This window comes from Colletotrichum aenigma, assembly GCF_013390185.1.
Source record: "Colletotrichum aenigma strain Cg56 chromosome Unknown KSG_Cg56_contig02, whole genome shotgun sequence".
Classification (NCBI taxonomy): Eukaryota; Fungi; Ascomycota; class Sordariomycetes; order Glomerellales; family Glomerellaceae; genus Colletotrichum; species Colletotrichum aenigma.
The window spans coordinates 2,120,682-2,145,835 of record NW_023500908.1 but is presented as its reverse complement, the minus strand read 5'-3'; the positions used below and the strand labels follow the sequence as shown (position 1 = coordinate 2,145,835).

The 25,154-nt window shown below is 50.9% G+C and overlaps 8 protein-coding genes across 8 annotated transcripts, besides 1 other annotated feature; 3 read left to right on the top strand and 5 right to left on the bottom strand.

Moving 5' to 3' along the window:
- Positions 1–989: 989 nt before the first annotated feature.
- On the top strand, positions 990–2,581 carry Mutanase-3 (Mutanase; the record flags this gene model as incomplete). Its single annotated transcript, XM_037317879.1, has 4 exons — positions 990–1,166; positions 1,222–1,455; positions 1,509–1,913; positions 1,967–2,581. 4 exons carry the CDS (start codon positions 990–992, stop codon positions 2,579–2,581), a joined length of 1,431 nt encoding a protein of 476 aa, XP_037183628.1.
- A 101-nt stretch (positions 2,582–2,682) lies between these two features.
- On the bottom strand, positions 2,683–3,793 carry atnD-4 (Short chain dehydrogenase atnD; the record flags this gene model as incomplete). Its single annotated transcript, XM_037317878.1, has 3 exons — positions 2,683–2,794; positions 2,868–3,149; positions 3,204–3,793. 3 exons carry the CDS (start codon positions 3,791–3,793, stop codon positions 2,683–2,685), a joined length of 984 nt encoding a protein of 327 aa, XP_037183625.1.
- A 909-nt stretch (positions 3,794–4,702) lies between these two features.
- Positions 4,703–5,668, top strand: roqN-1 (Glandicoline B O-methyltransferase roqN; the record flags this gene model as incomplete). The annotated part of the gene is made up of 1 exon (XM_037317877.1): positions 4,703–5,668. One exon carries the CDS (start codon positions 4,703–4,705, stop codon positions 5,666–5,668), a length of 966 nt encoding a protein of 321 aa, XP_037183626.1.
- A 2,698-nt stretch (positions 5,669–8,366) lies between these two features.
- FLACCA (Molybdenum cofactor sulfurase) lies at positions 8,367–9,821 on the bottom strand (the record flags this gene model as incomplete). The annotated part of the gene is made up of 1 exon (XM_037317876.1): positions 8,367–9,821. One exon carries the CDS (start codon positions 9,819–9,821, stop codon positions 8,367–8,369), a length of 1,455 nt encoding a protein of 484 aa, XP_037182618.1.
- A 2,384-nt stretch (positions 9,822–12,205) lies between these two features.
- On the bottom strand, positions 12,206–13,226 carry yxbG-1 (putative oxidoreductase YxbG; the record flags this gene model as incomplete). Its single annotated transcript, XM_037317875.1, has 4 exons — positions 12,206–12,449; positions 12,507–12,543; positions 12,607–13,112; positions 13,177–13,226. The coding sequence occupies 4 exons, from the start codon at positions 13,224–13,226 to the stop codon at positions 12,206–12,208; spliced, it is 837 nt and encodes a 278-aa protein (XP_037182617.1).
- Positions 13,227–13,900: 674 nt separating this feature from the next.
- On the bottom strand, positions 13,901–15,515 carry CGCA056_v002617 (Succinate-semialdehyde dehydrogenase; the record flags this gene model as incomplete). The annotated part of the gene is made up of 4 exons (XM_037317874.1): positions 13,901–14,062; positions 14,114–14,525; positions 14,576–14,898; positions 15,111–15,515. The coding sequence occupies 4 exons, from the start codon at positions 15,513–15,515 to the stop codon at positions 13,901–13,903; spliced, it is 1,302 nt and encodes a 433-aa protein (XP_037182625.1).
- A 747-nt stretch (positions 15,516–16,262) lies between these two features.
- On the top strand, positions 16,263–18,000 carry glnA2-1 (Type-1 glutamine synthetase 2; the record flags this gene model as incomplete). Its single annotated transcript, XM_037317873.1, has 5 exons — positions 16,263–16,728; positions 16,807–17,066; positions 17,141–17,193; positions 17,244–17,924; positions 17,970–18,000. 5 exons carry the CDS (start codon positions 16,263–16,265, stop codon positions 17,998–18,000), a joined length of 1,491 nt encoding a protein of 496 aa, XP_037182624.1.
- A 3,584-nt stretch (positions 18,001–21,584) lies between these two features.
- Positions 21,585–21,671: a sequence feature (Short protein (CGCA056_v002615, KAF5524986.1) was converted to a misc_feature.).
- Positions 21,672–21,821: 150 nt separating this feature from the next.
- On the bottom strand, positions 21,822–24,734 carry CGCA056_v002614 (Jerky protein-like protein-like; the record flags this gene model as incomplete). Its single annotated transcript, XM_037317872.1, has 3 exons — positions 21,822–24,240; positions 24,299–24,485; positions 24,539–24,734. 3 exons carry the CDS (start codon positions 24,732–24,734, stop codon positions 21,822–21,824), a joined length of 2,802 nt encoding a protein of 933 aa, XP_037182623.1.
- Between the last annotated feature and the right edge of the window lie 420 nt (positions 24,735–25,154).

Sequence of the window (25,154 nt, the reverse complement as noted above, 5' to 3'; positions counted from 1 at the left end):
CGAGGCTCCTAGAGCTCGTGATGGTGTACAACGCGAAACACCACGGGAAACGCCAGGTCCAATTCCCGTGGGATGCCGGGAATGAGCACAGAGCTTTCCGGTCCGCTGGCCGCTTAGTCAACTCCACCTTGCAAACAGCCAAGCCTCACAGTGGCTGAAGTCTTCGTGGCTCAGTCGGTAGAGCGTTGGTCTCATATTACTTCAATATGACTCTGTCTGGAGGCAGAGACATCCAAAGGTCGAGAGTTCGAGCCTCTCCGAGGACATCTTTTTGCTGTCCTCCTTTATTTTTCTTTCGGGGTTGCTACCTAGATCTCTCTCCCTGTCTCTTAGGATAGTGCCCTCCCGTTCAGAGAACGCCTATCTTCCATCCCACAAAGGTTGCTTTCACCTAGACTAATGCCCTTTAGCCTATTTTACCTTATTCACTTGGTTTCGCTCTCGGATTTCTAGTTTTTACATGCTAATCTCGCGCCCACATGTTCTTATCTTCCTCAAACCAAATCGGGGACCTATCCGATGGGCACACGCAAGCCTAGAGCAATTGAATCAGCACCCTTCTAGTATTCGGCACCCTCTCTTCGCCCGTGTTGCAGAGCCTAAAAAATGACGTAAAATCCATGTGGCCAGCCAGCGAACGACAGGCTCAGCGCACCCTCCCTAATGACTCGCGCCCTGAACACACACTTCCATGTCTCTAAGCTTCGAGACATCGAACTAGATAAGCCCGCGGAAAACACCAAGAGCTTCTCTATTGTTATCCAGCGAATTTTCCGAGATGGTGAATGGCATCGAGGCCTCCAAGAGACCGGATAAGTCGGGATGCGTGCTAAGGCTCGGTTACGCAGAGATGGGGCTACAAACGACCCTCTCCGGTAGCCAAGATTGAGGCTTCGCCATTCCACGTGTCAATTTAATTGGAGCGGTCAAACGCAGCGCGCGTCACGGCTCGGCGCGGGCAACTTCTCCTCTCCCTAGCACACGCGACGATGAAGGCATTTTTCGACAAGGCGAAGAGAAAGATCGAGGCGGAGATCGCGGCCATCACCGGCGACGACGACGAGCCCCGACCGGCGCCACCGCCTCCGGTGCCGACGGACAGCCGGCCGCCGTATCAGCAGGGGCAGCCCCAGGGGTTCGAGCGGGCCGTGTTTGCGCATTTCATGGTGAGCAGACTTTCTGCGATTGAAACTTTGAGGGGCCTTGCTGACACAGCAACAGTTGAGTAACACCTGCGAGTACACCGTGGATGAGTACAAGGTCGATATCGGCCTGGCTCAAGAGGCGCATATTGATGGCTTCGTGGTGAACTTTGGTATCCACGAGGAGGCGATCGTGAAGCTTCCCGAGTTCTTCTTCGCGGCTGAGCAGACTGGATTCAAGCTGCTCCTGTCGTTCGACTATGAGGGAGCTGGAGCCTGGCCCAAAGAGAGAGTCATCGAATTGCTGAATCGAGTGAGTGTACTTTAATTGAACGCTATCGTCTCACCTGCTAACGTACAATCCAGTTTGGACCCTCTCCTGCGTACTTCAAGCGCGGATGGCAACCAGTTGTTTCCACCTTCGAGGGAACTGGCAACGCCGCCGACTGGCATGACATCAAGGCGGCGACTGGATGTTTCTTCATGCCCTCGTTCTCGTCAATCGGCGCTGAGAACGCCGTGAACACCGGTGTAACCGATGGTCTCTTCAGTTGGGCCGCATGGCCGCACGGCAACACTCGTAAGATGGATCCCGGCTTGGATGCTTCCTACCGTCACTTCTTGGGCAACAGACCGTACATGGTTGCCGTTTCACCGTGGTTCTACACCAACCTCCCGACCTGGAACAAGAACTGGGCTTGGAAGGGCGATGATCTGTGGAATGACCGCTGGAACGAGATTCTTCAAATAAGACCGGAATATGTGCAGATTGTGAGTATCCTTGGAACAGCGAAAGGTAGTACCTATTCTAACGACGATGACAGATCTCGTGGAACGACTTTGGCGAGTCCCATTACATCGGACCTCTCCATGAGAAGCAGTTCGGCGCGTTCGAGTACGGCAAGGCGCCATTCAACTACGTCAGAGATATGCCTCACGACGGCTGGCGGCTTCTGCTCCCTTTCCTGATCGACTTGTACAAGAACGGCCATGCCACCATCAACCGGGAGGGAGTAGTGACGTGGTACCGCATACACCCCGGCCACGCAGGCGACTGCGGAGGTACCACAGGCAACGCACCGAGTCACGGCCAAGAGTTGCATCATCCGTCGGAGATCATGGAGGACAAGGTCGTGTTCTCGGCACTGCTCACCGGGCCCGCTTCGGTGACAGTGAGCATCGGTCGTGTACCGCAAGAGGCGTCATGGGATGACGATGGAGTACCGAAGGGCGGCGTTGGTGTCTACCACGGCAGCGCACCCTTCAACGGTAGGCTGGGTGAAGTCGTCGTGACTATTCACAGAGGAGCAGACGTTGTCGCCCAGGTTCATGGCCGGCCTATCACCGAAGAGTGCACAGAAGGTATCAACAACTGGAATGCTTGGGTGGGAGGCTCCCATGCACCGGTCGGCACACACGCTGTCGCACATTTGGGATAAACATGAGGCATAGTTGCTTGTTAGCGTCTATTCTAACCCAGATATCATACAATATTGCGTACGGCAACCAATACCACCGTTCAATGGCGCTCTATGCTGATTCATATTGAATCTACGATACCGGGTGCAATAGCGTCCAACTTCCCAAGTAGTTCTTTCCACAGCTGCTTTTGAACCTTGATTCCTTCACCACTCGTAATGAACTCGGACGGTCTGTGTACTGGCAGTTAGTTGAGGACCGAGTAATGATTCTCTTGACGGGGTAATCTGAGCACTTATCACGTACCTGCCTACTTTGCCGTCATCAAGGTACTGTCCATGCGTTTCTGGCCCGCCTTCAGCAGCTAGGACAAGTGTTCGGCCAGCTTCCTCTGGTGCTCTTCCCACCAGACTAAGCACACCTTTGACTATCTTGCCCTGAACCCAGCCGAGATTTCGGGCGACGTCCGTATCAGATAATCCCGGGTTTACCACTGAAACGACAATATTTCCCAACCTCTCTGACTTGCTGAGGTTTTCCGCGAGCTCTCTAGCAAGCTGAAGCTGAATGACCTTGGAAATATTGTACCTAAAGTCCTTCAGTCTGTCAAAGTCGCCGGCATGCGTGGCAGGATCGGCTTACCTCTCAGTCATGCGAGCGGCTTTCTCCACAGCCAAGTCTCTGAAGATATTTTCACTCTTGCTCTCGATGAAGTCGACCCTGGCATGGCCGAGCGATCCAACGAAAGTGATGACAGTATCCTTTGCGTATTTCAAGGACGTTTCCCTCATCTTGGGTAACAGCAACATGCTGAGTAGAAGCGGGCTCACAGCATTGACTGTGATGAGGCTGTCATCCTTCTCTGCTAGCACGAAGTTGTACATCATTACGCCAGCGTTGTTGACCAAGACATCCAGGCGCTCAAGACTGCGGGACTGCTTGGCAAAAGTCTGGACACTCGCGTAAGAGGTCAGGTCCAGCTCCCAGACTTCAACGACTCCTTTCGTCCCCGTGGATTCTTCCAGGCGCGCTGCCGCTTCCTTGCCCTTCGGTATGCTTCGTACTGCGAGAATGACTTTAGCCGCTTCAAGCAAGACGAAGCCCCGTGCGGCTTCGAGACCGAGGCCGGTGTTGGATCCAGTGACAATGATAGTTTGGCCGGTAAACTTCTTCGTAGGTACTGGGACCTCGGTGAAGAGCTGAGACTGTAGAAATTCAATAAAGCTCGGCATTTTTGAATTTGAGCGACTGGTTTTCTTCGCACTTGAGTGGATTATTAAGATGGAATTGTTAAGATGGATGTGAGGAGGATGTTGTCAACAAGTAAGGGAATATGAGATGGCTCTGTGGTAGACGAGGTAGCCGGTGGAAGAAAGCCTTGAGGCAATATTTGATCAAGAGGAATTAAAAGCTTGACCTTTCAAAAATGCTGTTAAGTTCCTTTGTATCCTTTTAATACTATGGTGCCATTCGTTCCGAGCCGGGCGCGTTTCCGCCTCGTAATTAAAAGTTTCTTGATCATCCTTTGATTAGAAGAGAATTCCGCGCCACGATTATCTAGATCACGGCCCACGAATCTCTAACAGTAAATCACTTGAATGGAAATATTTGGATATGTTCCGTACGTTAATTTCTATCCTGTACCATCAACGAGGCATCTTGCCTATAGGTCGTTAGGAGAATTTCAAACAGCAAGCGCTGAATATAAGTAAATAACTGCCACAGACCTACAACCCGCGGAGCTCTCAGATCAACATACTTACACCTCGACCATCTCCTGATAGTACGCGTGCATCCGCTCGCAAGAATGGATGTCCGACCCCCGACGAAAGAGTCCGCGTCGGCACCGTTGCCTTGGTGCACGGTTGTAAGCCGGCGGCGGAACCCGCATTCGTGGCGTCGGCGGAGTCCCGCCGAACCGCGAGAGCTAAAGAGCGGCAGGAAACCACCGCCATCACAAAGGCATCTTTCCCCAGAACAAATATCAAACAATATGACGAATCTTTTTCGTTCTTGTCAAGGTATGCCACGTCGTCAAATCTGACATGCGTCTGCGTGGGTGGTGTGCCGTCAAGGTTCACCCCCGGGCCCCTCTTCGGCGTGCATGAAGTCTCCGAAAATGTTCCGTGCGACAACTTATAATGACGACGACGTTCTTATTCGCCTACAGCCAACCCTCAGCTTCATCATCCATGATCTTGGGGTCCTTTGCTTGGGCATATTTTCATCCACGATTTCCACGCCTTCTTCGACTTGTCCAGCCGTTTTCATTTCCGGATATGGCGGACGACAACAAAACGCCCTTGGACCACTTCAATGCGGTAGCCGAGTCCTATGAGAAGAGCACTGGTGGCTGCACGAGAGAGCTCGCTGAGAGGCTCGTCCCGTTACTCAATATTAACAACGACTCCGTGGTTCTTGACAACGCATGCGGCACTGGTGTTGTTACCGATGTTATCATGCAGAAGTTCAACAATGGGAAAGGGCCTGTAATCCACGCGGTCGACGGAGCATCCAAGATGGTTGAGCTCGTGGAAGCCAGGTTTCCGGACAACGACCATGTACGAACAGGTGTCATGCCTGGCGAAAGTTTGAAGTTCCCCGATGAGACCTTCACCCTCTCAGTCACCAACCTCGGATTCTTGTTCTTCGATGACGCCAAGAAGGGCGCATCTGAGATTTGGCGCACGCTGAAACCTGGCGGTATTGCTGTTGTCACCAATTGGGAGGAGCTCGGATACCTTCCCGTCCTGTGGAAGCTCCAGCGTGAGATACGTCCAGAAGAGGAGCCATTCAGCGTGCCTATCAAGCCCGAGTGGTTCAAACCCTCTCATACGGAAGAGGTCTTGAGATCTGGTGGGTTTGAAGAGGTTGACCTTCAGGATACGGTTGTGCATTGGGGCGCAGAGAGTTTGGAGGAGGTCTCGTCATCAATCGTCCAGATGTTTGGTCCCGCTGTATTCAAGGATTGGTCCGACGAAGAAAAGACGAAAGCAATGGAGATGGTGCCCTTGATCCTAAAGGATGCCAGTGTGTCTCTAAACAGAAACGGGCAAACATGTGTCGGGGTCACAATGAAAGCAATCGTGGCGATTTGCAAGAAATAAACTGTAAAAAACGCGGCTTTTATAGTAGATACCAAAGATCCCCAACCAAGTAACACCAAACCGTCTTTCCCACAAGCAACTTCATGCTAAAATCTACACAAACCATGTCTTGCGTTTCATTTCCCAAGCACTAAACTCGATGTACACGCATCTGCAGTCCCTCATGCACACGTAAAGCGGGGCTCGGGTTGACCAAGACAATGTCCTTGAGATCGACAGCCATCTCAAACCGAAATTTTGGAAGAACTTCGATCAAAAGCATCTTCATCTCCAACAATGCAAATACCCTGCCAATGCAGGATCGTGGTCCATACAAGAATGTCGACATCGCATGTGGGTCCGCAGCTGTGCCAGTCAGATTGTCCCATCGCTCAGGTTTGAACTCGTTGACGTCTTCCCCCCAAATGGTGGGATTCAGGTTGATGATGGTCGGCATCATCATGAAAGAAGTGCCCTTTGGAAAAACTGTCCCACAGATTTCAACATCTTGAATCGATTCTCGAGCTGCCGAAATTCCGGGAGCAAAGAGTCGCAGGTTCTCTTCGAGGACGTTATCTAGGTAGGGAAGATTTTGAAGGTCCATATAACTGGGATTCGGTGTACGTTCCAACAGGTTTATGATCTCCTTCCGTGCCTTATCTTGAACCTCGGGATGCTGCGCGAACATCTGGGTTAACCACGTCAAGGAGCTGGCAGAGGACTCGTGCCCGGCCGCGAAGAAGTTGAGGATGTTTTCGAGTATCTTAGATTCTGACCAAGGATCTCCCAGAGCGCGAGATTCCAAAATCATGTGGGTGAGTAGATCAGGGATTTCGACGGTGTCGATCGACTTCTCGGACAATTCGGCTTCTCTGTTCCGGATGATCTCGCGTATCTTGTCGCGTACTCTGTCGTTGGCATGTTTGAAACGGTAATTTTCCTTCAAAGGGAATGAACGGATGGCGGGAAAGAAGGCATACATGGCGACGAGGAGCATTCCGAATGGTGGAGGGTCAAAGACCTGCTGATAAAGCTCGTGAAACTCTGACGGCTTGAGGGTGATCTCGAGGTCGAATCCAAGAGCGAAGTTGACAATAACATCAAGAGTTACTTTGGACCACGCAAAAGAAACTGTCAGGTTGATAATTAGCCGGTGGTGCTTGTGGTAAGCTCGGAGAGAGGCCCGTATCCATCTTACTATTGATAGAATCAGACTGGCTGTCGACCAATTGGTCAAGATATTGGCAAAACTGCTTTCCTTTGCTGCGAAATAATGGCATGGTTTGCTTCATATTCGTCAAGGCAAATCGGGCTGCAGGACCACAAGGTTAGATTCTAATACGATCACAATCGGGAGTAAATCTCGCAAATATAGGTACTCACGGGAGAGTAGCTTCCTCTGTGACCTTGACTCCTCTCCTTCTGTAAAGACCATTCCAACGCCGGTGATAGGGGTGATCATTCTCTTGTTGAACTCCGGCTTGACAAAGGCGTTTGCTTTGGTTTGGAAGATTTCCTTAAAGGCATCTAGCTGTGTCACGAGAATTGCATTCAAGTTCCCAAAGCTAGTGTATCGAATAAAACGTTCCTTGGGCCAGTTCCTCATCCAAGAGACGAAGGGCTCCCTAGGATCACCAGACAGAAATTGGTTCACAGTCTGTCCGAGCAGAAAGTAGTGATCCTATGAGAGTTTAAGATCTCCGACACGGAGCATTTACTGAATGCACTCACCTTAGGACCGGGGATGTGTCTTATAGACGACACAAAGTAGGGGTAGATGAAGATAGCGTACACAACGACGGCAAAATACCACGCTGCTAGAGATGCAAGAAGAACGCGGGATATTAGTTGCAGCCATGTCTCCCGCATATAAGGGAATACCGCAGCCGCGGCCAGGGCAGTAATGGCATACCGCCAAGGTGGTTGGGTGGGATTCATCGTGCGTAAGATAGTTCTGGTTGCGCAAGACACGCGTGAGAAATGGGATGAAAGTGGGATGGGAAAAGGCAGTCAACCATGGAAATCGCCTGCATTTTAAAGGCAGCCCGCATAGAATGCTCCGAATAGATGGCATATGGCTGCTTATGCGCATGTGCAATGTCACCCATCCTGTAAGATCCGTTGCACTTCCACGCATCTTGACTTATATTAAGCATTCTCATGGCCGATCCCGACGATGTCCGCAACGGGCGTAGGGTAAACCTAAATAGGAAAACGGTTTGTCCAATCAGGGTGACGCCTGGTGGGATGGGATTGTTTGAAATCGATATCACACCAACGAAGTGATCAATCTCACTGCCCCTCTGTGACGAGCACAACTTTACCATGCGAAACTGTGACGGAAAACTCTTGGATTATTGGTCTTGAGTGATTAAAGGCCTCGAGAATTCGGCTGGCGGCATATGTGGCTTGCATACATCTCGGAGCTTTCGACCAGACGGGTTGTTACGCCGTCGAACACTCAAGCCTTCTATTCGGCTGGGCAGGCGTTGACAAAAGCCCCATGTTCGTTGGTTGGGACCAGGCGGTCTATTTTGCGGCTTTGCGGTTATGCCCGTTGGAAAGGCCCGGGACGGGGCAGGCAAACATGAGATCGCAGTCTGCGGGGGGGGACATATCACACTTGTTGGTGCGTTGGTTCGTTGGTTGGGGCGAGACCAAGCCTTTCGGCTGTTAAGCGGGTGAATCCTTTCTTTTTGCTTAAATACCAGCTTTTCCGTCAACAATGCTCATGGGGCTGAAGACCTTCTGTGCTCGTAAGCCTATCTCGGTAAGTACTTTGGGCAAAGTTGATGAAACGGTCCACGTCCGCAGCGGCTGACATGAAGCCAAACGAGATCCTGACAGCACCAACAGGGGCGATCATCCGTATGTATGTGTCCAACGACTTGCTGTAAACCTTGCTGAGGGACACCAGAGCTGCCTTTTCCAGACCAAACGCAGTCTCACCCGCCCCTGGGTTACAGAAGCACCCCGTTCTGAGTGAAATTTTCTCCGCCGCAGACTCCTTTGCCACGAGTCTTTCATCAACCACTTTTCCAGAGACGTCGAGGAAATTAAAGCAGATGGTGCCTCCTCTGGACTCCATGTTTGTTGGCCCATATATCCTAGCCATTGGCGAGCCGTCGCTGTGCTCCATCCTGTGCAGCCGATCAAGGCACCATCCAGTCAGGCACCTGACCCTTGTATCGATGAGGAACATCCCAACATCATCCAGCCAATCCAAGCCAACCTGAACGTCAGGTATCGATAAGAAGTTCAGGGTACCATCCTCAAAGCCTGCTTCGTCAGGGGCAATGGTGTGCCAAGGAACACCAACAGTCGCAGCAGTGATTGTGCCGCCGGAAAACCAAGGCCGCGAGTTGGCCAGCCGAGCCAATGCATCGCGTCGGACGATGAGACAGCCAACGCCGGTGGGGTACCCAAACAGCTTGTACCAGCTGACAATCACAAAATCTGGCTTGACGCCGGTATCTGATAGATTGAGTCGGGACGTCGGCAAATACGCCGCGGCATCCAGTAGTACGTCATATCCCTGTTCCTGTGCGACCTGAACCCAGGAGAGCGGATGTCGAACGCCACTGAAGTTGCTCTGGGCTGGATAGGCAAACAAGCCACTGCGCCGCGTGCGTGCCGATCCACACGAGAAAAAGCCTCCCTTGCGACGGCTGAGTGCTGACATGAGGTCCGACGGGTCGACCCGCAGCTCCGGGGCTCGGACCGGCACGTAGACCGTTCGCGCGTGGTTTCGGCCGGCGAATTCTCGGAGGCCGTTGACGGAGTTGTGATTATCGGACGTCAACACCAGTCGTGTTCCTCTCTTGAAAGGGTATGATTCTGCGATGAGACGTGCGGCGCCGGTTGCATTCGGAGTGAATATGGCGGTGTATTCTTTGGGCGAGGCGTTGAGGTAGTCCAGCACCCGAGCTCTGGCATCTTCGATCAGTCGCGTGGCAGACTGGCTTGTAGGGTTCGTTGAGTGGGGATTGCCGAAGAGTGTTTGCCCTAGCCGTTTCTCGTGTGCTCGAATTTGGGACTTTGCAGCCAGCCCAGCGCCGGTGAAGTCAAGATAGATGTGGCCCTGCTCGTCGAGGTAGCCATATTCGGTCGCCCGCACTTCATCTAGCCGTGAAGTCTGGCTGTACTCAGGGTAAGCGTCTGTGATGCTTTCCATACTGGATGAGATGCGTTAAGGAGTGTCTGTGTGAGGAGAGAATGTGAGGTGAGAAATCGCACCGAACAGGAAAGAACGGGTACTGAGTAGAGTAGGGAGTCAAGGGAGAACCCGCGCAATTGGGTGCTCAAGATCCTCCAGATTATATGAAGAACGATATGAGGTGGCAACACGGCTTTAGCTGCATGCCAGAGGGGAATCCTTCCGCTAATCGTCCGAACGCCTTCGGCGGCAGATGTTGCATACCTAGGTAGCTCGTAAAATGTCTTCACCCCCTTCACTGCTCAAAAGAACCAAATTCACTGCCTGAGGGGTTGCATCGTAGGACGAACCGGGCCATCGGGGGCCGATTGTGTCTGTAGCAAGTGACTCGGTCACGCCTTTTCCAAAACGTATCATGTCATGGTTGGCTGAATGAGAGAGACCGGTATTGAAGTTTCCATACAGTAATTCAAGATGCATCCTCACTTCCCTGTCAGGTTGTGTAGCCTCCTCTCGTAAATATTAAACAGTGTTAGGCGCGGTGCATGCATCTCAGTAAAATGGATCTTTGTGATCATGCACTTGAGTAAAATTTGGCCGCGGCTGGGGTAGATGGTCGTGTGCATCCCAGATTAGAACGTCCAGTTTTCCCTAGAGCTTCTGTAACCCAAATCCCAAGATGGAGGGACCGATGTCACGACAGTGGAGTATCAGTATCATGTCTCGAGCTATAAGATGACGGGCTGAATCGAAGGATTGTGGGTGTAGCCGACTGCGCCGTGCGGGTGATGGCAGATGGGCTCTGCAGATCAAGACCTGCATCAAGGGGGTGGGATGGAAGCAAGGCATACACACAACACTTCGTTCCTCGAGCTAGACGCAAGGGGGGACTCCCCGTATCACGAACCGAAAGACTATCTTCGCCCAGTAATCATTCTATCTTAAATGCTAACATCGCACCCAGTCCGGCGAACCTTTCAGGCGACATTTCGTTTCACAAGGATGTGGGACAGCTGACATTTAATAGTAAGACATAGCCATTTCATCTGCTTCCAGAACATGCGACACGGAAACATCCCATGCTTCAGCGGACAAGTTCCATCTCCGCTGGGGAAATGGGCTTCCTCTTTTGGGACTCGTACCAGTTCGCCCTATGGGCGTGCAGAAACGCAAAAGCTGCAGCCTGGCCAGCCTGGAACTCCCCATGCATGCATCATGGATATGCCCGGCTGTGTTGAAGTGGGTCTTTCCAAGACACTATTACATGCGCGCAGGCCGGACGGCAGGATTCCGTCCTCTGATCGCTCAAAAGACGTGAGGACTGACGCTTCATCACAGATGCCACACTGCCGTCTTCAGGGTTTTTACTCCGCCCGGACATCACGTTCACAAGTCCCTATTTTTCATCCAGTGTGCGTGAGCCAGTGAGTATGTAATCGTCCTGAGGTGGTGTGTAAGACGCATGCCAGTGGATGCCCGCCTTCAGCTGCATGGGGATTGGTGCAAAGTCGCTTGACCAGGGCTGTTGATTGGATGTCTCATCGCTCAATATCTTCGAGCCACAGCGAGGAACGTAAATATCCAGCCTCGAATCATTGGTTTGACGTAGCACTGGGGCACAGCTTACTCTTCTAGCCCATTTGGAGCCACACTGACTCGCAAATCAACCGAATCAGAGAGGAGAATTCAGCCAAGAAGATGCACTGGAGTGTCACACTCTACGAATTGCTGCTATTGGCCCTGGAGGGGTGCTATCCACGGGCAGCATTTTGCCCTTGGTCACAGTATTAGTAATTAGATCACTGTCTAGTTTAACCCGACCATCCTCGGCGTGGGCACGCACTTGACGCGTCAGTAGTGCCTGTGATATATGCAACTACCCGTCGGGTTTCGAGTCTCGAGTCTCGGTGTACAAGATATTTAGCACGGTGTTCTCGGGACACAATAATGCCGCAGAGGGGTTCACCCCAGGACAACAAGCAGATTGAGATTCTGGCCCTCGAGCGGTTTCCGGCACGCTATGTCACGCGGCTAGGCTAATTGAGAGCCAGGTCATGCTCGTCGGGAGACCCAACGGCGGGGAGTTCGAACAGCGCGTGCCACGTCGATTAGCGTTGATCGAGGCTGAGTTTAAGACAGCATAAAGTCGGCTCGACCGATCAACGCTCATAGCCTCATTTCATCCACGTGGAAAGCTTCAACCTAATGTCAACGCTTATGTTGAACACCAAGCGCACCTGGAATTAGCCTACCATTCGAGACTACATCACGTACGTCCGTAACATCCAGACTCTTCAGCCCCAGGAGCTAGTATCGGAGCTGAAGCTTTCTGGATTTGCTCTCTGGTGTTATCATCAACGTGTCCATCGCACAAATGACAGACCTGACCACGGTGAACTCTCCTATTGCTTGCCCAAGTTCTGAGGGGGCTCGGTGGGAGGTCCATCGGGTGTCACGTAGGCCTTCGTGAGTCCACCATCCACAACCAGGTCATGAGCGTTGACAAAGCTACTCTCGTCGCTGGCGAGGAAAACAGCAGCTTGTGCTTGCTCGATAGCTTCTCCGAATCGGCCCGTTGGGATGTGAACCTCTCGTCTGAACCGCTTCTCTTTGTCGTCACCCAGAAAGTCCTGAAGCATCGGAGTACTGTGTCGTGTTAGAATAGCAACCAAACAGCTGAGGTATTCGTGTAATAATGCTTACTTCAGAGGTGCTGGGCAGATGGTATTAAAGCGGAAGCCTGTGGATAGGGATACCATTAGCTGGCCACAGCATCACATGGTGCAGGGGTCGCAGTACTCACCCTCTCTAGCGTGCACAATCGCCATGTCTCTTGTGAAAGCCATAACAGCACCCTTACTGGCAGTGTATGCCACCTGAGGAGTTGCGGATCCGACAATAGAGACAATGCTGGCAGTGTTGATGATGCTGCCCTTCTTCTTGCCATGCTTACGCAGAGATCTGACGGCGTATTTGCTTCCGTACCAGACTCCCTTAACGTTGATGTCAAACGTCTTGTCCCAGATGTCGGCAGGACACTCTTCGGCGTCACCATCTTTCGGATGCATGATGCCTGCGTTATTGAAGATGACGTCCAGGCCACCCCAGCTGTCCAAGTGAGCGACGGCTGTCTCTACCTCAGACTCCGTCGACACGTCAACAACGAGTGATTCAAGACGTCCTCTGGCGTTGGGTACAAGCTCCTTGACACGAGCGAGGGCCTTATTCAAGACTGCCTGGTTGATGTCGGTCATCAGGACCGAAGCACCCTCCTTGTGCATGAGAATCGAGGCTTCGAGGCCAATGCCGCTGTCATGCACTTGTCAGTTGGTGTTACCAGGAGCAGAAAGACGATGGGAGAAATGTGACACACCCAGCGGCACCCGTAACTATAATATTCTTCCCTTCGAGTCTGCCTGACATGGTCCTGTGATTCCTATAAGACTGGGCAGATTGGAGTTGAAAACGCTGAGGGCTGAAAAGAAAACGGGGTCTCAAGCTATCTCCGGCGGGTTGACGTCTAGTGAGCTCTCACTGATAAAAAGCATTCTTATCAGGCCTTTATGTAGCTTATGCCCTTCAGATTGATCGCATCTGAATACCTCCGGCCGTGACGAAGCTGCTTTCTGGTGGATGTGCAGAATCCCAAGCCCATGCCCCTTGCGCGGGTTCTTCGAACGCCATCGGCGGCTTCCCGATCAAAGCTCCGACTACTGGGGTGTTGGGATGTGTATGCTTATCAGATGGCTCCGATGCCAACGTGGGGGTTCCGGACCGCGGTCGTCCCGAACTTCCGTTCCTTAACAGGAGACCGCGCTGCACATTAATGCCGAACACACAAGACCTCATATGTTTAGTGATGTCAGGGTCATAGTATTGGATAAGCTGACTGTGCCTTGCCTACCTGATTCACATTGACCTTGACGCAAACATTATTCTATCCGCGAGTCGCCGTATCATTATCCATTAGGAGAATATCTTATGATCAAGACCCATATTCGGGCACATTTCTAGATGATCGTCAATGATGCTGACTGAAGCTTGAGGATTTGGCTTTAGGCCGGGACAAAGTTTCGTCATTTGAGCGGTGCAGAGATCTAAAGCTGAAGACCACCTATGAAAGAACCCCATGTTACATCTAGCTCCTGAGCTTGCTGCTGCTTGACATGATAACTTTTCAACTTGACGAAGAAATCAAATCCCTTCGGCCCCAAAGTGCATCCAAGCCCCGAATTCTTCCAGCCAGTCCAAGCAAGATCCTGCCGCGAACGTTAGCAGCTTGTTTCCAATCCCACGGATTTGGAACCTACTGGATTGGGGTAATCGCAACGATTGACAAACACAGTGCCAGCCTCGAGACTCTCAATCATCTCCTCTCCACGAGGGATATCTGTGGTCCAAACGCTGACAGTCAGGCCATATTCCGTGTCATTCATGAGTTGAATTGCCTCATCGTCGTTCTGGACACATATCACAGGGATGATTGGGCCAAAAGTCTCTTCCTTTGCGACTATCATGTCATGTGTGACGCCTGTGAGAATCCGCGGGATCACATAGTTGCCGCCAGCGGAAGGGTTCTCAAATGTGGCATTGGACGGCGTGACATCACGGGCGCCCTTGCTGAGTGCATATTCCACTTGTTGTTCAATCGACTTTTGGGCCGCTCGTGAAATGACCGGCCCAACGTTAGTTGACGCATCAAGCGGATCGCCGAGTTTACACCTGGGTTTCGTCAGCGGGGATGCACCAGTAAGATTCTCTACCAGACTTACATCTTCAACTCATCTTGCAGCTCTTGGACAAAAGCATCATGGATGTCTTTATGCACGTAAATCCGCTCCACAGCGCAGCAGCTCTGACCCGAATTGAAGACAGCGCCGTCCACAAGCTGAGCTGCTACATATTTCAAGTCCGCGTCGGGCCGCACGTATGCCGGATCATTCCCTCCAAGCTCAAGGTTGAGAGGTATCGTGCGACGAGCCGCGGCTTCAGGCAAAGCCAACCCTCCCGCAATCGAGCCGGTGAAGCTGACCGCTTGTATCTCGGGGATCTTCACAAGTTCGTCGAGAACAGTAGGATCTCCGGACTGGACTACCTGGAGGACGTTCTTAGGAAGACCAGCTTCGGCAAATATCTCGGCGATCCGTGTGCCGATCAAAGGCGTTTGCGGCGACTCGCTTCAGGATGACCGTATTTCCAGCCAGGAGTGCTGGAACCAGCGCGTTCACGATGATGAGGTACGGGAACTGGAAAGGAATTTGGCCAAATACACAGGAATTCTCGACCGCTCATAGAATATTGACATACGTTCCATGCGAATACCACGAGAGTCGGGCCAACTGGGACCTTCTTGATCCATCTCTTGAACCCTGCCTCGGGACGACCGGGTATGTCGCGCAAGGATTCTTCGGCGATGTCGAGAAGATAGTCGGCACGCTTCTGCATCGTCTCAATTTCCTCATGGCTGTACGCAATAGGGCGACCCATTTGCCCACTGAGTTCGCGCCCAAGATCATGCTTGCGTTCTTGGATGAGCTTCAGGCCTCGCATCACCATCTCCTTTCTCTCCGCCAGAGACAGCAGCTTGAACTTTTGGAAGGCATCCTGAGAAGATTTGGCGACGGACTTCGCGTCTTCGAGACTCGTACTGGGAGTGTTGAGAAGAACCTTGTTGGTCGACGGAGAGATCGTTTGAATGGTAGTGCTAGACATGATGGAAGAAGTTTGGCCCGAATCTGAGGGAGAACAATTGGTGATGCCCAGGACAGAAAATGGTTATCGGAAGTTTATGGTAAGCATCACCGTAACTTTGGGAATTGATGCATTGTGGCCTGTAAGACCTGATATAAAGCTTATCGGGATGCATAGCCTCGCCATATCATTGAAGGCGAGTGAAATCGACTGAAACGGTGGTTACCGAGCTGCAGGGGCATCTTCAGACCGTTGCCGCGAGAAGAGAATGTTGTCGGTATCATGAGCCCCGATCGGGCCAAGGTTTGCCGTCTCCGATTCGATCACGGACGTTCATCGCTAAGGCCGACAGTATTCACGGTTCACCACAATCTCACCGCTCTCCAGACATGGTGCTGCTCAGCAATGATGGAGTGATGAGCGCGATGGTACTATGGGAAACCGCGCTATCGCGGTCTCGGACCGCGCCGCCCGATCGCCCCGCATCAGGTCCCCCGCACATAACGGACATCGGGGCTTCGGGGTCGGATCATAGCCGGCCGGGTGAAACGGTCACTTCAACAACTTCCAGTCTGCAAGCCAATGTTACTTGGCGGCGAGTCTGGATCCATAGAGCAGGCGACATCCATGTAAGCTCGATCAGAAGGAAGACTTTTTACCGGCCCCTTTCTACTCCTTGACAGATGAAAAGAGTCAAGAACACCCCCTTGATCTCCAACTGCACCTTGACATCATCCTCTGCACTCCATATTCTTCCCATCAACAGCAATGGAGCAACAGTCACAAGCCACATTATGCACCCTCCGAAGCGCCACACATGCCAGAACTATCGCAACCGTGGACAACATCGAGGCTATTTTAGCAAACGATGAAAAGGTCAGGGTCGCAGGAGTTGATGCCGACGGTATCCTTCGAGGCAAGATCATGGATAAGGAGAAGTTCTTGTCCACTATTTCCAGCGGATTCGGCATGAGTTCTGCCATCTTTGCATGGGATATCCACGATGTTTTATTCACGACAGAGACGAAGATCGCAACAAGCGAAGACGGATTTGCCGATTTTGTTGCTCACCCCGACCTGTCATCCTTCCGGAGACTCCCCACAGAGGTTAATATCCCTTTCTTCCTTTTAAGCTTTGCTGTGGGTGGCAAGCCGGTCTTCGCTTGCCCACGTAGCATGATTCGTCAACTATGTGACAAGTTAGCAGAAGCAGAGTGCAAAGCTCTTGCCGGAGGTACGTAACTCTTCGCACGTTCCATTGACCTTACGCTTTTCTACAGTAGGGGGCAGCCACAGAACTGACGTTGAGAAGTGGAGCTCGAGTTCATGAACTTCCAGACACCGTCAGAAGACGGATATGGATCGCCACATGGCAGACAAAACCTGTCCACGTTCTTGGAGAAAAATACACCATCGGCCTTGCGGCCTCTTACAGGCGGCATGTTTGGCTACAGCACATCACGTCCGATAGCCTCGAAGAAGTACTTCCATGACATATTCGGCTTCAACAAGAGAGCAAACTGCGGCTTAGAAGGCTGGCACACGGAGAGCGGTCCCGGCGTCTACGAGGCTGTAAGTCGCTCCGTATCATTTGGTGGATACGTTCAGCTCTTGAATTTTATGTTGACTGCAATCCGCGTTCTCAGGCTCTGAAGGTCAGCCCGATCGACGAGATGGCAGACAAAGTTTCTGTTTTCAAGTGAGTCGAGCGTATGTTGAGGCTGTCGAACTTGCTACTAATATCAACAGACTGATCACCAAATCGCTCGGATTGGAACACGGCGTGACGCCTTGCTTTCTCGCCAAGCCAACCCAAGGCCTGCCTGGCAACTCTGGGCATATCCATGTGTCTCTAACTAATCTAGACGGAAAGAACATCTTCGCTCGGTCGGGTCCCCCCGATCAAACAGCCGCATGGCCAGACATCGCACAGCTATCTGACGTTGGTCGATATTTCCTCGCCGGGATCCTCGTAGCTCTGCCAGATATCATGCCTCTTTTAGCACCGTCGATCAACTCTTACAAGCGCTTGGTGGAGAACTACTGGGCCCCCGTAGATGTCAGCTGGGGCCTCGAAGACCGTCTTGCCAGTTTGCGGCTAATTGCGCCTCCGGTATGCAAACCAGCGGCGACAAGATTTGAAGTGCGCATCCCAGGAGCCGATCTGCATCCTCATTACGCTCTGACAGCGATCGTGGCTGCGGGCTGGCGAGGTGTTATGAAGAAGCTGGACATACCCATCCCGCCCGCGAAGATCCAACGCAAGGACACAAAGCCAGAGTTGCTTCCTGACTCCCTCCTCGACGCAACACACAGATTCAAGGCACCTGATAGTTTGGCCAGAGAGATTTTTGGGGACGATTTTGTGGATTTCTTTGCTGCTACGAGAGAACATGAGCTGCGTGTGTGGAGGGAAGCAGTCACTGATTGGTGAGACATCTTTCTGAAGCTGTGGGATGATGCTGACCATCACAGGGAGTTTCGACGATACATCGAAGTAGCTTGATGGAGAAAATAGGGCTGATTAGCAGAGGAGCTGTGAGAGGGGTGCCTAGGCCAAGTACCAATTGTAACATTTATCTACCTATTTGGTCTGCGGAAAGGTCTGGGTCACTCAGCCTTGTATATGGAGATCTAGATTTCAGAGAAGATTTCGCATCGGGTTCCCCTACCTCGCTCCTCGATGGAATCATTTCTATGCCATTGTACCCCAACAGCGTCCCCAGACAACCTCTGCAAATCATCGCATCCGGGCTCACTCTAGTTGCTGCGGACCCAACCGCTAGCTGAAACAGTCTTCAAGCTGCTTGAAGGAATATCAGATCAGCCAATAAAATCGCCAAGAACAACACTCCGGGTACCTTCTGGTGAGGCACTGAGCCGAGGTATTCAGCCATGATAGGGGCATCCTCGCATAACAGAGGACCTGTTTTCGACCGGGATTTCGCATAGGTCTCATTCTCAAAGGAGGAGATTAATATCGTCGCCGTGGTCAAGTATTGCACCAGCAGCTGGGATTTTGTTGAAACGGCCGGGGTTCAAGCCACAGCACTTATGGTTGCTGTGTTATTGAGCAATCTTCCCTCTCTTCGGAATTAGTTGTCTGGAGCCATGATTACATACTGAAGCCTGTCCTCAATTAGAAGGATATTTAAGGCGTCACAGTTGCCAATTGCTACGACAAACAGGGAGTGCATGATTCTGGCGTAATGCAGACCTTCTGCAAATGTTCCGCGACGAAAACCTAAAACATAGTGAGACCATTTTCTTTCACAGGGTTTGTGTGCATGGATTCCCTTGTTGGACTTACATCTGAGTCGCAGCCAGTGTCGACCCCTAGATCTTGCATCCCGCTATGAAATCCCGGGCCTAGAAAAGGAGTTCCAGGTTGGGTTAAATTGCCTGTGTAGCCCAGCTATCCTGCCTGTGTGGGGCACCCGGCCCGGGGCCGAGTGCCCGCCGGCGTACTGGCCGGGCAATTCGGCAGGCTACTTACTGTACTATACGCTAAATTGGAGTCCTGTAACGCGCGCCTGATTAAAGACCTCGTTATACGTTCGCTGTGCTAGGCGTTAGAAAGTCGACTTCCCCACCACACGCTTGAACAGGTTTCGTATTCATCATCAAGCAAGTAGTCGTGGATGACATCACTTTCGCTCGAATAATGAGCGTTGATAGTTGATAGTTGATAGTTGATAGTTGATAGTTGATAGTTGATAGTTGATAGTTGATAGTTGATAGTTGATAGTAGCATCTGATAGATCAGAGTCAGAAAGAATGGTGCGTCGAGGGGCAGCTGCTGCAGTCGATCGCCTCCACAAGAGCCACCATGAAGCCCTCGAGTGTTGTCGCTTTTGATGACCTTGATTTTGAGTGTACAAAGGTCACGGTTATTGAGACTGGTGTTCCCGTAGAGGATGGCAGGTACTTGCTGGATAGTTGTAAGAAACTCGGGGTCGATCTGTTGAAACTTGATGCCTTTGATTCAGTAATTAAAGCTGAGATGAAAAGCGAAGAAAGAGCTACTTACTCTGAAAAAGTTAGGTGACACTCGCGTTCAAAATCATGTTGTCAGTTCAAAGTCCGTTTCTGAAACCATCATCAAATAGTCGTTTCGAGTTAGTCTTAGATTATGCCCTTTAGGTTACAGGACAATAGCCCAAGCTACCTAATTAGATAATACTTCGGTGTCAATGAGATGTTCGGTGCCACAATGATGGGAAGACCATTGGGGCTGGCATTGGCCAGCAGAAACATGATTACCAGAATGAGGCCACCAACATCGACCGTGGGTGGGTGTGAACAAACGAAAGAGGTACGGCCTGGTCATTGGATAATTGACCTAACTTAATTCATGTAGAAGTTAAGGCTGTATATTTACCGCGTGGATCGTGAACAAAGCAGAACCAGAGGTTAATCAATAGCCGAAATCGAGATGCCTCGCTGCAGTTCCATTCTTATGGTGCATCCGCAAATTTGGTGGGCCTATTTCTCGAACATCTCCCAGGAAGAGGCTAATCCATCTGTTGCGTCGTGCAAGTCTGGAAGCCGGTACCCGCCAATCACCCTGGGTTTTAGAAGGCAGTGAATATTACATATTGCTACTGATATATGGTGAGATTGGAACTCAGGATGTAAGCCAGGGCCGAACATACTACAGTCGGTTATCAGTTCAATTCCTTTTGACTCCCTTCAACGTAGAGCGCAGTATTCCATGAAATTTCTGTCTTGCAGACCGCGAAAGATGGTGTGACATGAAAGCATTTCACATCAATGACCAAACTTCAACGTTCCCAGGATAATGCTTGTCCCCCAATTTGAATCGTTCTCTATCAAAGCAGAAAAGCTCACGAACGTCATTCCTTATGCTTCATAGCGTGTCTTAGTGCATGGCAGTAGAAACTATGTGTTATCGCTTGAAATGAGAGAGTTGATGAAAAGGTTTGGTTCGTTGAGGGCACTTTCGGCAATGGAATTCGTTGATTGCCCGAAGGAAATCCTTCATGATATCAACTAATTTCAAGCTGACACACTCACGGAGCGGGCCGCCTCATTCTCCCTCAGGATCACTAATCCATCATTGATGTTGCGGAAGCTCAACTGAATGGAGTTTCAGCTCCCTCGTGAGTTAATCCCAAATATCAAAGATTTGGTTTTGGTAGACTGACGTTTCTAAGAAATCTGGAGTTTCAAGCATAAACTTCATCGTCATCTCTCCAAAAGCTTTTTAAGCAGGGCATGGGATCAAACAAAGTCAATAGTCCTAGCCCAGGGATATCAAACCAGATACTCAGAAGCGAACTTTAGACTACGTTCGCCCCAAGCACAGTCTCCATCAAGTCTTTGCCAATCAATCCACCTAGTCTCTCTGCGTAAATCTCAGTATTGAGTGCCCAGGTGCACGCACTACCTAAGGAAGTTTCTGGAACAATGGCCCCAGTGACAGAGATCCATCCCACGTGCCACTGTGTCATCATTTCGGTCATCCGATTGCTTTCAGAGCGGCGGAGATACAGTGGCCACATAGCAGGTACATCTGGAACGACTCCACCTTCAGCCTCTAGAACTACAGAGCCTTCATCCATGGAAAGGCTGATCTTACATCGATGGGTCCAAGCCGTGGATTGTTCGTTGCCTTTCAGGTCCACGACAGGAATTGTCGAATGAAGGTGGTGCACATTCGATCCAGCGCTGCGACATTTCAAGTTTCTTACCGTTAATACGGATTTGTGGTCGAACGTGAGAATCGAAATCGTGGCGGAAAGATTCGAACTCCGAAGAAGGATCCGTCTTAAAGTCGTGATCGCTGCCCTTGCCGCGTTTTCCAAACACGCAGGAATTTGAAGAAGCGGAATTTGCACCAAGGTCAGATGGTGCGTCGACAGACACAGTATCATCCGCCGATTCTCGCTGCCGGCGGATGATGGAAGGAATTGCCACCCATTCTCGAGATGACACTGTAAACGCCATCCCAAAGCACTGCTGATTGCTTCAGCCGTGTCCATTAAGTCAAAGCACCCACTTTTCGACCACCCCTGCTTTTCGACCGCCATGAATTGACGCCATCGCAACCACCACCACTTTATTCAATTAATTATCAACTACCTCTTGAAGCCACAATAATGCAACTTTCGGCCTCACTGGGTAATTCAGATGCGCTGGATTCATCTGAATCATTTTCAGCTTCGCCAGCCTCAATCTGGGCTTGCCGTATCTCTTTGATTGTCGCAAACTTCGTATTTGGGTCCAACTGAACAGCCTTCCTCTTCCTGCTAGCAGTGTTGGCAACCTTGGCCTCTAGAAGCTCTATTTTTTGCTGGGCGGTAGCTAGGGCAAAGGACTGCTCTTGGAAGCCTTTTCTACCTTCCTGAAGAGCTGGCGTTGTGTGGCGATGTTTTGTTCTAGTTGGCCGAATATATGTAGTTGGTCCCCTAGGTCCTTCACCTTCCTTGGCGTAGACCACTTCACAGCAGATGAGGCTGACGCCCAGCCCTCTATACCATGGGCATCCTGGGCTATATGTTTATCTCTGGCAACCTTGTTGATTGGTGTTGATGGTGTTGTTGTTGATGATGTTGCCTTCTGAACCAGCAGCCCATTCATAAGCGGCTTTGCAATAGCAACAGGCCATAACCCAGTGTATTTCCAGCCACTCTTGATATTGCCTGCAGTCAGCCCAGCTAGGCGAGCCTTTTGATAGCAGGAAATGAAGTTCCTTTTGCCTATAACAGTAGAGTCGATCCACTGACTAAGATATCCCAGCTCTTTCCTATATGCTGCCTTGACAGGGCTGAAGACTGACTGGTCAAGTGGCTGGAGGACATAGGAGGTATGTGGAGGCAAGAATAACAGATAGATGTTATTGGTATAGCATAACCACATAAAATCTGTCGTCGTATGGCTCCTATGGCTATCTAGGATAAGGAGTCTAGCTTGGTTAGGGCTAGAGGGCTTGGTTTGGGGGATAAAGACCCTTTCTAACCATTCAACAGCAGTAGCATCAGTAGTCCACCCATTCTCTGTTGATGTGAACTCCCATCCATCATATGGGCCAAGTTCTAGAGGAAACCACTGCTGTTGAACTGTCTTGCCCTTATATATAACCAAGGGATGGATAGCAGCGCCCCCAGCTGATATACACTCAATAATAGATACCCAGGCTCGCGAACCAGGCTGCTTCTTCCTTACTGACTTAGTCGCAGCACTGCCTAGCACTAGCCTATTATCCCCTTTACCCTCAAGGATACCAGTCTCATCCATATTATATCTGTTGGCTGGTTTGATGGCCTGGATGTGAGGTAGGGCGAGATATTTGAACCAGTCCCTGATAACCTCAGTAGATGCCCCATTAACACGCCTCGAATCAATAGATCGACTTCTCTGGACCTTGATAGATAGGTTTCTTCTTATAAAGCCATCTACCCACCTCTTGCCAAGAGGTTGGGTGTCCCCTATAGCTTGGAGGATGCGATGGGCGAAGTCCTTCAGTTGTTGATGGGTTGGTGGCAGCCCAAGGTCTGCCTGGGCAGTCACCCAAGTGGCCAGGCTGGCCTCCTGGCCAGCAGAGAGCCTCTGGAGGTCTTGAAATGCTTCTTGCCTTGGTTGGTGGCCTTTGGTACGGCTTATAAGCGTTGATCGTGGCACACCCCATCGCTTGGAGGCAGTGCGAGTAGATATACGATTTTTGATGTCGTTAAGCGCCTGGATAACCTCATTTTCGGTGAAGGCAGCATTGTCGGGGCTGTCAGTGGCGATCGCCTGAACGGTCGAGTCAGACAGAACAGTTGGGGTCGCCGAAATGAATGTGGTATGAATATCAGGATCCATGTAGTAGCATACAATGTCGTGGAAATCCTGGTTGGCGGTTTGCGAAACAGTATCCACGTATCCCGTGGGATCGGTAGTGCTCGGGCTCATGGGGTCGTTGTTTAGAAGGCCTGTAATTGGCAGCGAAGACGAAATATCGTTCCTAGACATGGAAAAGATGCGGGGATAAGGTATAATCTTGGTTTCAAAGAGAGATCTTGACTTGTTGGTAGCCTCGGGTGTAGTGACCTGGTTGACTGGCATGACGCCAGTGCCCACCACAGCATATACGGGAGGGGTACTGCCATCTTGGGTGATTCGGTATGCGCCGGTAAAGTTGACACCCAACTCATCAAATTGGAAAATGGAGTCCTGAGGAAATACAGACTTGATGGTATCTGAGGTTCTGACTGTTGGAGGAGACATGACGAAGGCGGGCTTGATTGTTGTGACGCACGCCGGCATCGTTTTCCCATTCCTGTTGATATCTTGGAAAATTGACACATACTCCAATGGGTACTGAGAAGCAGTGAATTGAGATACCTCGCTGTTTTTGGTGTCCTCACAAGAAACCTCGTTAATCAGTATAGGAGATCCGAAAGGACTTTTAACCGCGACAGTGTCGTATGAGAAGATCATGCTGTTCTGCTCCCAGTTGGCTGCTTTCCACTGAGTACTGTTCTCATCCCAGGTTAAGGTGTTCGTAGCACTGTCATAACCAGCTCCGGCATTTGCAGAAACATTGACATTGAATGAAAGTGCGTAGGGTTCGAGAGTCATGGCAAGGTATCCGTCAGCTGTCTCGATATGACCAACGGGGCGAGACAGCTGAGTAAAGTCGATGTGCATGTTAAATGGGTTGCCGTCACCGTCTTGAGTCTTCAGAGTGTATACGCGATGGTTCGCAGAGACTGTTATGTGATCCGGGTTGATCCATTCGCTATGGAACGACCATCAGTTTCGATTTTCGTGTAGGCAAACACTCAGGATGTACATACTGGTTCAGCCGAACGCCTTTTCCAGGGATTCCGAATTGTGCAAAGTGAATATGATGACCCTCGTCAACAAACCGAGACTTGTCGTGCAACTTGGCGTCGACGACAACGTCTTTGCCGGCGAGAAGAACTTTGAAACACCGTGGGGCACCCAGTTGGAGTGGATTGGCAGCCAAAGAGGTCCGAACATCTGCGGAACTAGGTGTCAGAAGACTGTGACTAAGAGCGGGAAATCAAACGAACCCTTGGGCATGTTAGACATTGCCAATTTCTCCTTATACTGAGCCTTGCGCAAGGCCCGGGCTTGTTTAGGACTGGCTCGTTTGCCTCGAACGTAGGCATTGAGCCGGGAAACCTGCTGGCGGCGGATTCCTGAGACATTGGAAAGAAGTCCATTGCTTCCAGAGAAGGTGTTGGACCCAAAGACGTGGAGAGACATGGTTGAAGCCAATTTGATATTGGTAAATACTTAGGTATTGCGATTTCAGGTCAGACGTGAAAGATTATCTATAGATCAATACTTGAAGCGTTGCAAGTTATCATGACCAACACTCACGAAGATTTATATGTCTACACAAGTATCTATCTGTGCTAAAAACACGGTTGAGGGTTGCTACGAAGTTGTGGCTCTCAAAGCCGCCGCAAGCATCGCAAAGTGAATATTGTGGCCACTCTCGCTTCGTGTCTGTGATCACCAGGCATGACTACGAAGAAGACGCTTGCATTTGGACCTAGTCGGGCAATATGAGCCACGAAATAGCTGCGCACGCCACGGTGAGCAAATGTCTCGGAACCTGCTGACAGCTGGTCTAGACAGCTTCATATGAGCCCGTACATTCTGCGTGCGACGAAGCATGCT